The 12,280-nt window shown below is 40.2% G+C and overlaps 1 protein-coding gene across 5 annotated transcripts in view; it reads right to left on the bottom strand.

The window, feature by feature from the left end:
• Positions 1-12,280, bottom strand: part of SHTN1 (shootin 1) — a 134,339-nt gene that overhangs the window by 34,217 nt on the left and 87,842 nt on the right. For all 5 annotated transcript variants that reach the window (XM_016186151.2, XM_060171216.1, XM_060171217.1 and 2 more), the window contains 2 exons: positions 8,790-8,872; positions 250-359 (listed from right to left, as the gene is read on the bottom strand). In XM_016186151.2, the coding sequence (XP_016041637.1) occupies positions 250-359; positions 8,790-8,872 (193 nt within the window). The remainder of the gene's footprint in view (positions 1-249; positions 360-8,789; positions 8,873-12,280) is intronic.

Here is a 12,280-nt window from a genome sequence, read left to right as displayed (position 1 = left end):
AAATACAAAAGGAATGACAGAAAAAGTGTAATGATTGTTAGTCACCTGGTACCTCAGTTCATGTTTCTCTCTAAAAAACAACACCCTAATTTTTATGTGACTTCATGCCACAGTGGCTTGGGTTTCCCACAGGTCACACTCCCATGACACATTAGTCTCGTCTTAAAATTGGACCGTCTTGATGTTAACTTTCATCAATGTTCAGTTTTACGTTTCAGGAAGAAAATATCACAGGGGAAATGATCCTACCTTTGCCTTGGGTCTGGCTGTCTGATTAACTGGTCTCAGGTGAACTCCCTTTTTAATTCTGTCCATCATCTCCTCAACTGCTTGCCTCTTCAGATCTGTGACTTCCTCAGCTATTCAAAGAATACATAGATACATCTTATAAGAAGATCACAGCTTTCCATGGTTAATTTTTAAATTTTTTATTAGTGATTTAATAATGATTTACAAAATTCGAAGATAACAAGTATAATTCCACACCATTCCCACCACCAGAGTTCTGTGTCTCCATCCCCTCCATTAGAAACTGCAGTAGTTCTCCCAAGATCACAAATATGGGTTGACTATTATTTCTATAAATACCTATATTTATATATATTTGCCCATTTATTCTACTGTCCTGCCTTCACTTCCTTTCTAAGTCACATTTCTGAAAGTCCTTCCTTTTCTCTTCTCTCTCTGGGTCCTGATGAAGTTGAAGCTCAGAGCCCTTTGGCCATCTTCCCCTAACATTTCTCCCCTTCTAGGAGTATGGAACATACCTAAAATAGACTTCCTGGCCTCTCTCCACCCTAAAACCTCTATTCTCATCTTCTTTATTCCTACTTTTTGGTTCCTGTTTATTAAACATTTTGTCCTGCTTGATATCTTACCACCTTCTAGCCACCAAGTTGCAGATGCTGCTATAATTCCATCCTGACCTCCCTGGGCAAAAGACCTCACCAATGTTCCCTAGAACCTCCTCTCTCCACAGCCCTATCCCAACAGTGAAAGATAAAAACAGTCTGAGGGTATGGATCCACCTGCCAATGAGCATGTCCAGCAGAGAAGCAGTTATAGAAACCAGTCCTCCCACTTTCTGCACCCCCAAAAGAGCTTCCCATTATATTTGCTGACTTAGGAACAAGTAAGTACAGTCATTGTTCAGAAAGACAGACAGAGAATTCCAACATTTCACTGAAGGTAGTGGCTACTAGGTAAGAACATTCCTTAATTTAAAAAAAATCCATATAGTTATCAAATTCAAAGTCTAAATTATTTTCGTTCCATAGAAAGCAGGTTCCTCTATATTAAGCTGTCAAAGAGGAATTTTGTCACATTTGGCAGAATAGTGGAAGAGCTGAATTTCTAAAGGTCTTAAGCAAGCCAACTTTGTAAACTGAAAAAAAAAAACCTTGCTTATGTAATTTTTAATATACACTGAATAAATGTTTAGTAGAAAAACTTTGCATACATTTTCACTAATACCACTTTAAAAAATCACAGCTAAAGTGGGCCAGGCGGTGACACGGCCAGTACACTGTGTGTGTTACAGTGCATAGGCACCTGGGTTCAAGCCCCAGGCCCCCCACCTACAGCAGGGGGAAGCTTCACAAGTGGTGAAGCAGAACTGTAAGTCTCTCTCTCGTTCTCTCTGCCCCTCTCCTCCTCCCTTCCCTTTGAATTTCTCTCTGTCTCTAGCCTACACAAAGGGATGAAATATTTAAAAGTAAAATAAAGTTACTGCTGAAAAAATAAATAATCCCATCATATTATAAGGATCTATATACAAAACTACGTCTCACAGCATTAAAATATATATTAATTTTGAAGGGCTAAAGTACACCCATATTATAGGGGTTTGTAGGAACTAAAACTAAAGGAAACTATAGGCACAGGTTTGAATGGATAGACTGATAATGCAGACAAGTGGTAGTGGAAAAAAAAATACTAGAGCAAAGTCTGCATATTTCACTTGGGACAGAAATGAAGTAAAGGAAAATGCATGAATATATTTAGTTGCATTATGTGAGCATGTTTCTTGGTGCATACGGATTCAGAAAGGAGATTTAGAAAAAACAAATACAAATTTCAACAGTTTAAACAAAGAAGTTTGACATAGAAATAAACAGTGTTTTCTTTGTAGTTTTTGTAAATAAAACCAAGTAAGCACTGATTACTACCTCAGGTTTCAAATTTTGGGCATAGATTCAGATTCCAAGATGTGGGACAGGAATGAAGTGAGCCACTTCTTTGCCTCGGGGCCCAAGTTAAGAATGAGTTCTGAGGTGATGTTACCATAGCCAGCAGCCGTTCCCGGTTTAACCCTCTTCAAAGCGTCTTCCAGTTCAGACAGTGTAAAGGGAGAGAGTTTTGGAGATGGACAAGATAAACAAGCTATAGACCAATTTCTCTCCTCTCCGTGTGTTACAAACTCCTTGAGAGGCTGCTTCTGTCACGTATTTCTCCTCTTACAGAGAAATTCCTATCACCCGCCCAAGCTGGTTTCCGCCCAGGAAGATCTACCTGTGAACAAGCCCTGGCCCTCTCAACTTACATTGAAAATGGATTCCACAAGAATTTAAAGACGGGTGCTGTCTTTGTTCATCTCACAGCAGCCTATGACACGGTCTGGCACCGTGGTCTCCTAGTCAAGATCTCAAGATGCCTGCCTCCATGGATGGCCAACACTATATCGTTTCTTCTCCAAAACAGAAGATTCCGGGTGCATCTGGGTGACAAGTCTAGCAGATGGAGACTTGTCTCAAGTGGCCTCCCCCAGGGCTCTGTTCTGGCTCCTACGCTATTTAATATTTACATCAATGACCTCCCAGAAACTTCTTCAAGGAAGTTCATCTACGCCGATGACATCTGCTGTGCAACTCAGGCATCCAAGTTCGACATCCTCGAGGAAACACTCACGAAAGACATGTCTCTGATATCTGATTACTGTAAAAAATGGCGACTAATCCCTAGCACTGCAAAAACGGTATCATCTGTTTTCCATCTACACCATGCCTCGGCCTCACGTGAGCTTAATGTGCAGCTTGGCGATACGAGAATCCGGCATGAAGCCCAGCCAGTCTATCTTGGTGTTACTCTCGATCGCACTCTGTCATTTCACAAACATCTCATAAAAACTGCAGCAAAGGTGGGCGCGAGGAATAATATCATTGCAAGACTGGCCAGCTCCTCATGGGGCGCGAGCGCTTCCACACTACGATCATCATCTCTGGCATTATGCTATTCCACTGCAGAATACTGTGCCCCAGGATGGTTCCGTAGCCCCCATGTCCACTTGGTCGATTCCAAATTACATTCCTCCATGAGGATCATTTCTGGAACCATCCGTTCCACCCCGGTTCCATGGCTGCCAGTTCTTAGCAACATCACCCCGCCAGATATTCGTCGGGATGCGGCATCATCTAAGTTCATTTCCCACGTCTACGCTCGACCGGACCTGCCAATATACGCGGAGATCTTCGCCCACCCTGTCCAACGCTTGACGTCTCGTCACCCAATCTGGTCCCCTACGCCTACACTGAACTTCTCTGTTCCAGACTCTTGGAAACAGAGCTGGCAGTTAGCTGAGGTAAAGAACAAACACCTCATCACAGACCCCTGCAAGCGTCAACCCGGCTTTGACCTAGCACGTTATGATCGGGCCCTCCTCAATCGCTATCGAACAGGCCATGGCCGGTGCGCCACTATGTTCCATCGCTGGGGAGCCAGAGACGACCCGAACTGCCCCTGTGGCTACAGACAGACTAGGACCCACATAGTCAACGACTGCCACCTCTCCAGATTCAAAGGAGGTCTCGAAACTTTACATCAGGCTCAACCTGACGCTGTTGACTGGCTACGGAAGAAGGGCAAACGCTAGAAGTAGAACTACCTCAGGTGTATTTTTTGAAACTTACAATGCATCTTATGTCAAAGTGAACACCCCAAAGAACGAATGTTTATAGAAAAGTACATTTGAAAATTAAAAGTCAAGACATCTTTTCTTTGTTGGAAAAAAAAATTCACAGTTAAGTGTGAATCGATAAAATCTATTTTTAAATTGCCATCTTTTGTGTTTGGAATAGCTTGGGAAGGAAATATTTAAGCAAAGATCTTTCAAGAGTTTTATAACTGTCAATATTTAAAGAAGGCATACACATAGAAATGACTGCAATTAAGCAGTTAAACTTGACAAAAGATTAACTACTGGCTAACTTTTTGCACTATTTTTGATGCAAAAACAGTAAAGTTGCTAAAACATGTACCAGTTAGTGAATTCAACTGAGGTGAATTTAAACCTATTGACTAAAATAATTAAAGTTGCCATTTTTGCAGAACTGATTAAAAACACCAAACTGCTCCTGCAATTCATATCATCACATAGTTGATCTTGTAGTTACCTTCCTTGAACTCTCTTGAAAATCTTCTAAGTGGGCTAGGGCTTTCATTCCTGACTCATCGAAGATTTCAGATTCAATCCCTGGCATCACTATTAAGTCAGAGCTGAGTAGTACCATGATAAAAACCAAAACCCAAATAAGAAAAAAAAAAAACCCTCCTTCCAATTAGCATCTAAAACATCCTCCACATTACTTGGCACTCAACAGCCGACTAACTCACTAAAGGCTGGGCATTAAGTGGTTATCTTATTGTCAGGGACCAAATGATGGTACATTCCATAGAACACACAAGTTAATGTGTGCAAAGACCTCGGTTCAAGCCCCTGGCTCCCACCTGCAGAGGGCAAGCTTCCCAAGTAGTGAAGCAGGGCTGCAGGTGTCTGTCTCTTTCCCTCTCTGTCTCCCTTTCCCCTCTCAATTTCTGTCTTTATCCAATAATAGATAAATAAATAAATGCTGAAAATATACATATATGTCAAAAATAATTTTATTGATCTGAGCTGAAACAACCAAGTCCCTAAAGACAGGTTTCTAAATGGAGCTGATCACAATAATGTCTCCAAATAATTAGCTTTAGTGTCAGGCTTTGTGCTAAAGAGAACTAAGCCACAGAGACTTCTTTCTGCTACCTAGTCACATTTTACACTGCTCTTGGTAATTATTGCTTTTATAAACCTTCTTAGGGCAGTGACCCAAATCCCAGAAGGTCCCATTACCCACCATCCTATAGTATCACACTGGTGGATTCACTGCTACGTTCGCCACATAACTTTGGTTTTCTGAAACAATTCTGACTACAAATAGATTCTGTCAACCTCCCAGGTCACTGAGATGCTGGGAGTTAAATATACAAGCAACATTTCTCAGATCCAGGAGTCAAAAAAGCATTTTCTGCTGAACAATGTGGGAGACATGGCACCTGAGTGAAAAACTCATCTACTAGGAAATGGAAGAAGATGAAACTGGCGGGAGATCACCTATGTGTTCAAAGTAGTACCTTTGGTTTCTCAGGAACCTCAATGTGGAGCAGATGAGAAACTACTATGTACTAGAAGTCACTCATTCACTCCCTCACTCCTTCAGCAGCTGAATGCCTTTGGAACAGGGCTTTGCACTTTTCCTTATCCAATTCTGTCCGGCATTAAAACAGCTCCCCTGAATTCCTGATACTGTGGCCTATTTACATAATCATTGTTTTGCCTGAAAGATCCCCACCCAATTCCATACCTTTGATCTATCTTCTTTCTACCTCAAGACCTGGCCTGCCTGCAGGGTAACATTAATCCCACCGGTTAAGACCTTCGCAACAGTTGCTAAGGAAGTTTCTATCTTAGCCTGCTTTTGCTTTTTCCTTTTCTCCACCCCCTTTAATAGCCATTTTCTTTTCCGACTTGCCACTTCCGGTTCTATCCTATAAAAGCATTGTCTCTGATCAATAAAGACACATTGCGTTCCCACTCTGCCAGGAGTTCCTGGTCTCTCTTCCGAGTCACTTAGTAAGCAGCAGCCCAGGCTGGCTCCAGTCAAGTTCTCTCCAACCCAGAGAGTACACGCCTGGGAAGAAGGAACCCCCACGCTAGCCTGGCAAATTCAAAATCAGAGGGAGTAAAACTTGGATCTGTAGGGGATGGGGACACAGTATAATGGTTATGCAAAAGACTTTCATGTCTGAGGTCCTGAGGTTACAAGTTCAGTACCCAGAACCTTCATAAGCCAGAACTAAGCAGTTCTCGGGATGGGTGATTTTTCTGTCTGTATGTCTATCTATCTTTGTATCTCTTTCATTAAAATAAATAAAATATTTAAAAAACAACCCTGGGATTTGTCATTCAAGCAGCTGGTATGGGTGTGAAACTTATTTCTGGAAATTAAAAAAAAAAAAACACTCAGAAAACATTTTTTTTTTCTCAGAAAGGTTGCCATTTTGAGGGAGACTTGGGAAGAGCTATGTAGCACTCGGAACACCACCTACAAACAGATTAGCACTTCTGCAAGGAATGACTGAAACCCAATTAAATGCACCATACAAAAACTAATTAAGGCAGACAGATGGAGAATTATGGTCAACACCATTCAAATCTGCTGCCACATCTAACATAACAGGAATTTAAAGTAGTTTCTTATATTTGCTTGCCAGAAATCATAGTGACAATTCAGAGAAGTGCCACTATCTGTATTGTGTGCAGATTATAAACCAAGCTTTAATTCCTCAGTCTTTTTCAAATGGAAAGGCTTAATTGGCATTAAGGGGAAGAAATTGCTCTTATCAGATTCCCGACTCCAGCACAATGCAAGGCCAATGCTAGGTTAGTTACACAAGCTTTCTCTCTTGTTGAACCTATTTTTGAACTAGCAAATAGCAATCTATATGAACTTCCAAACTATTAAGCCGTTCTAATAAATCTGCACAAATCACCTACAGAGAGCTCATGGTATGTTTTGTAATTCTTTTTGCAATCACACAGTTAGTAATTGTCTCACAAAAGCATGTAATCAGGGGGACAATAGAAATATGCAGGATACTGAAGATTAAAGAACTGGGACAAATGAAGACAACAGGTCGAATGTTATTGAACTGCCACAGGAAAATAAAATCAAATGTTCTTTGAGTAAGTGTTTCAAGGTCAGTCTTGGATCTGAAAGCTACATGTAATTAATTGAGGCTTAAATTTTAAGACCCACTTGAAAAATAAGTTAGTTCCTCAGAAGGAAAAACACCCTACAGACAAAACCATCATCTTGTTGCTTGACGAAACCTTTTGTTATGAACGAGAAGTAAAATGAATTCCTAAATTCCACAGGAGTATGATTTTTTTTTTGTTTGTTTGTTTTGCTGAGGTCTTTAAAAAGGCATGGGGAAGGGGGAAAAAAAAATCTCATTACACTATGGTGTACAAAGTTCCAGAATGGCACATTATGGCTGAGTAAGTTTGAATCTGACCAGAGGTCGTGATGTGATGTGAAATTCTCTTAACTACAATAAATACAAGAACCTAACTCACAGAGGACTTTGAGGACTTCTTTTGTCCTTCCCAATGGGTGGTCACTAGAGTGTGTCCTCCCACCTTCTTTTTTTTTTTTTTTTTAACTACCATTTGAGTCATTTTTACATGGTAGGGACTAATCAATGCACTTAACTAACTGAGTTGTAAAACACTAACAAAAACTAGTGACCTAAGTGTATGATAAACCATAAGCAAACCCTGGATATCTCAGAACTTGCTGAGAAATGTTTTCTTATCAAAAACAGAGCTATTGGCTGGGAGGTGGCTTAAAGGGTACAATACAGGTCTTCTGCTATGTGAGGCCCAGGGTTGAATTCCTGAACTTGAAAGCAGCCTCAAAAGAGAGAGCATCAAAGGGGATTCTAAAAATGGTGGTGCAGTGCTTTTGGGCATCTCTCTCTTTTTCTCTTCTCTTATCTCTACGTACACAGAGAAAAAATTAAGGTGAAGAGGCTGTTTGGTGGCATCATGCTTGTGTCAGGCCTTTGGTACGCTCCCTGGAGCCACATACACACAACAAAATCCGAAGTTTTAACTTCAAAGTTTGTAATAGTTTATCTTAAAACAATTTCTAAAATATTCCTGAGAACTTCTCTAAAACTAAGCCTTTTAAGAGCCATGTCCTAGCAATAAACATCTCATGATTCATAAATATTGAAAAGCCTATCAGCTATATAAGAAAAGCATCTGAAGATGTTAACATAAGAAATCTTGTGATTGCAAGACTTGTCCTGTGTTACAAATGCAAGCTCCAAAGTGTCAAAGGTAACCCCAATGTGAGACTGTACCAGATACGTTATGCCTTTAATCATTATTGGTTCATGTATTCAATATTTATCTATTAGTATGCACTATGAATGACCCAATAAATAACTGCCTTATTGGACAGGAAATGGGCACTCCAACTATGGCTGATACTTGTCACTTAAGGCAGCATGATTTTTATGGTCAGTCACTCCAGTTTAAAACCTTGGAAGCAAATTCTGTCAGTAACTCTTCTCAAATTCCCCCAGTATCAATCCAATAGCCCAGGGAAGTGGGAGAAAAAACAGGTTTCATTATGGGTTATGAGGAAACATCATTATCCATAAGGAGAATGATATGGCTTCTAACACTGTGGGTCAACAAATTCTAGGGAACCTCTTTTACATTTTATAATAATATAACTTAGTTAGAATGGGAAACTGCTTTATTCTGAGGGCCTTCCCGGTCTTCTAAAACAGATAAAATCTCTCCAGACAAGATGAAAATATACATTATAAGGGAAGGCTTACAGCCATTATAACCCCTATCCCAAAAGCTGCTTACTGTCAAAGAACTCAACAAATATGTGTGATGCTTAACACAGCATGACAGTCACTAACTTCACCAAGTAAACTAAAGGAAAGAGGCTTACTTGTCTCTGGCTGGGCTGCCTTTTCTTTCTTAGCACCGGTGCCGCTGGTGTGGGATCGCTTCCGGATCATGGACATGAGGGACCTTTGAGAGAAAGAAACAGATCAGCAGAATTACCTGATGTCCTATGAGCCAAGACCATAGCAATCTCTGAGAAAGCAACTCTTCAGATGGGCAAATGCGCAGGTAGCCTCAATGTGTAAATATATTTAAAACACCTCCGTTTGCTTTTCCATAAAGCACTAAACTTTCCACCACTTTAAAGAAGAGAAAGGTGTCTCATAATCTTTTCTGTGTAAAACAAATTGCTATAAGAGGGGAAAGTTAAAAAAAAAAAAGGAGAAGAGAGAGAGAGAGAGAGAGGAGAGCTATGATGATGGTGTGATGCACAGACATTTACATAGAAAAATAAACATAAAACTGTTAACATCCAGATCCGAAATCTAGAAAATGCTACCTAATATGTCTGAAGGAGAAGAACAGATGACATAATTAGAAGATGCTTTGGGGAAAATATTCGTGAACTACAGGCATAATGGTATCTGAATCTTTATGATGTGAACCAGACCTGTAGGGGTAAAACATATTTAAACCACTGTTTCTCTGGTCCATGTTTTCAAAATCTGTATCAAATCCAAAGTATAATAAATCTGACCATATAAAACTTTAAGACACCACCCCTCCTGTGGATTCAAAGGCACCAGCAATAATATATTTTTAAAAACTAGATACTGGGGTGGGCAGTGGCACACTGAGTTAAGCGCATAGTATGAAGCACAAGGACCTGTGCAAGGATCCTGGCTTGAGCCCCCAGCTCCCCACCTGCAGGGGGGTTGCTTCACAAGCAGTGAAGCAGGTGTGCAGGTGTCTATCTTCCTCTGCCCTTCTGTCTTCACCTTCTCTCTCAATTTCTCTCTGTCCTATGCAAAAACCAGAAAAAAAATGGCAGTGGATTTTTAGTGTAAGCATGGAGCACAGCCTTAACCCTGGAGGCAAAAAACAAACAAACAAACAAACAAACAAAAAACCTATATATTTATGACAAAAAGTAGATGATCCAACACAAAAATACTCTCATCTTTACTTTCCTCTAACAAAATCATTAGAAGTCCATAAAAGAGGCTGCTTGGGGGCCAGGAGGTGATGCACCTGGTTAAGCACACATGTTACAATGTGCAAGGACCCAGGTTTGAGCCCCAGGCCCCCATGTGCAGGGGGAAAGCTTTGCAAGTGGTGAAGCAAGGCAGCAGCTGTCTCTATTTCTCTCTCCCTCTCTATCTCCCTTTACCTTCCAGATTTCTAACTGTCTCTAACCAATAATAAATAAAGATAAAAAAATTTAAAAAGAGGCTGCTCAAATCTTTACCTCATTAGTTATTAGGAAAACAAAAATGGAACCCAAAGAGAAATTTTACTATACACTCATAAAGTAGGCAATAAATGTCAAGTTTGATGATATCTTATTTTAGTAGGTCCGTGGAATAATGAAGAGGGTGTATACATTGACAGAATAACACTAGAAAATTCTCTGGCATTCATTATCTGATGGAGCTAAAGATAACACAGGCCAGTGATTCTACTTCCATGTATGTTTCAGAAATATTGAGTTGATGGGAAATCATAACATATTTTCCTACGCAAAAATGTGTCATAATTTTTCTGACAATGCAATATAACCAGAAAAATATTTATTTGTAATATACCCTTAGTCTCAGGATACAGGTACAGAATATACACATATAGAGTTGTCACAGTTTCTCTTTAACTGCTAATAATGCAAATGTTTATTGGGTCTGTTGTGTCTTGGGAAAGTCCTACAATGGATTATGCACCAATGATAATAAATAAATTTCAGCTTTACAAAATAACATGGCTAAATATTATAAAAATAGTGTAAGGTGAAAAGAACAAGGTACAAATGAATATAGTAAAGTCCTAATTATATAAAATTGAAAGTCACGTTTGTATGTATAGTGGTTTACGGATTTGTATGTAAACGAGATAACTGTTCTAAAGAAGGAGGAGGAAGAGGAGGAGGAGAGGAAGAAGAGGAAGAAGGAGAAGAAGACCATAAATGCCAGGACAGAGATCCCAGGGGGAAAGAGCTGCATATAAGGAGAGAATCCTAGGAGAAAAGATCCCAGAACATCAGGATTTTTCCATTTCTTTTTTTCCCCCCTTTAAATTTTTTTTTAAATTTCTTTATTGGGGGATTAATGTCTTACAGTCGACAGTAAACACAATAGTTTGTACATGCATAACATGTCTCAGTTTTCCATATAACAATACAATACAACCTCCACTAGGTCCTTTGTCACCCTTTTTCTATTTTTCTATTTCTTGATTTGGATAGTGCACATTTTGATTACATTATTCTTTAGCCATACAACTGCTTCTACATATGGATTATCACTCCTCTCAAAGGAGTTTACAAAGAGAGAGAGAGAGAGAGAGGGAGGAAATGAGAATTCTTGGATCATTTTACTTACATGAACCATAGTTTCAGAGTGGTCAACAGGCTGGGATAAAATACAGTTCTGAGAAACTTAAGGTGAGAAGCTAGCAGTGGAAAACAAATACCAGAAGGGTAGGAAGAGCATCCTGCTTCTAGGAAAAGGGGCAAAGGGAGATGCAGAGTATCAGTCTGAGACACAACAGCTCCATGTTTCTCAATCACTAGGATGTTTAGACCTTTTTTTTTTTATTTCTCTCTTCTACCTAGTTCTACTTTCAATTCCTTTCTAATGGACTTCTTTCCCCCTTGATGGAAACAGGGCCTGTGTATGCATAACTCATCCAAGCCATTTCCCCCCCCCCACCCCCACCCCACACACACACATGGAGCTGGTGGTAAATACCAGGGCACCGAAGCCTCCACTGATGCCTCAGTACTGCCCATGTGGTATGGAGCTTGGAGCTTGGGGAGTGTCCACTGCGATGTGTAGATACCTCAATCAGGGAGTGTAATATCTCTCAGGCCCTAACTGATTTCTCTTAAAATTCCCAAAAACACACTGAGGAATCTCCCACAAAGCAAAAAAGAACAATATCCTGACCTACCCTGCAGATGGATGAGGCCTTACTCACTGGGAAATAATCACTGAACTTTTGAGTCCATCTTTGCTCATTCAGGTTCAAAGTGACCAAAACTGGCTTCAATTATTTTCATAAAAGTTAGACATTATAATTACACAGAAGTTTAATGCAAGCATATTTGGGGGGTGAGTTGTGGCACATCCAATAGAGTGCACATGCTACCATGAGCAAGGACCTGGGTTCAAGCCTCTAGTCCCCTCATGCAGTGGGGAAACTTCAAAAAAAAAAACACAAAAAAATGGTGAAGCAGTGATGCAGGAGCCTTTCTCCCTCTCACAGCTCCCTCCCTCCCTATTTCTCTCTGTCTCAACAGAAAATTTAAAAGTGGGGGTTGGGGGACTTTGGCTGCTGGGAACAAAAGGGTCATAATATAGGCATCAAACCCCAGCAATAACT

Source organism: Erinaceus europaeus, chromosome 14 (genome assembly GCF_950295315.1).
Source record: "Erinaceus europaeus chromosome 14, mEriEur2.1, whole genome shotgun sequence".
NCBI classification, from domain to species: Eukaryota; Metazoa; Chordata; class Mammalia; order Eulipotyphla; family Erinaceidae; genus Erinaceus; species Erinaceus europaeus.
Note: the sequence above shows the minus strand (reverse complement) of the source record. Positions and strands in the feature narration are given on the sequence as shown.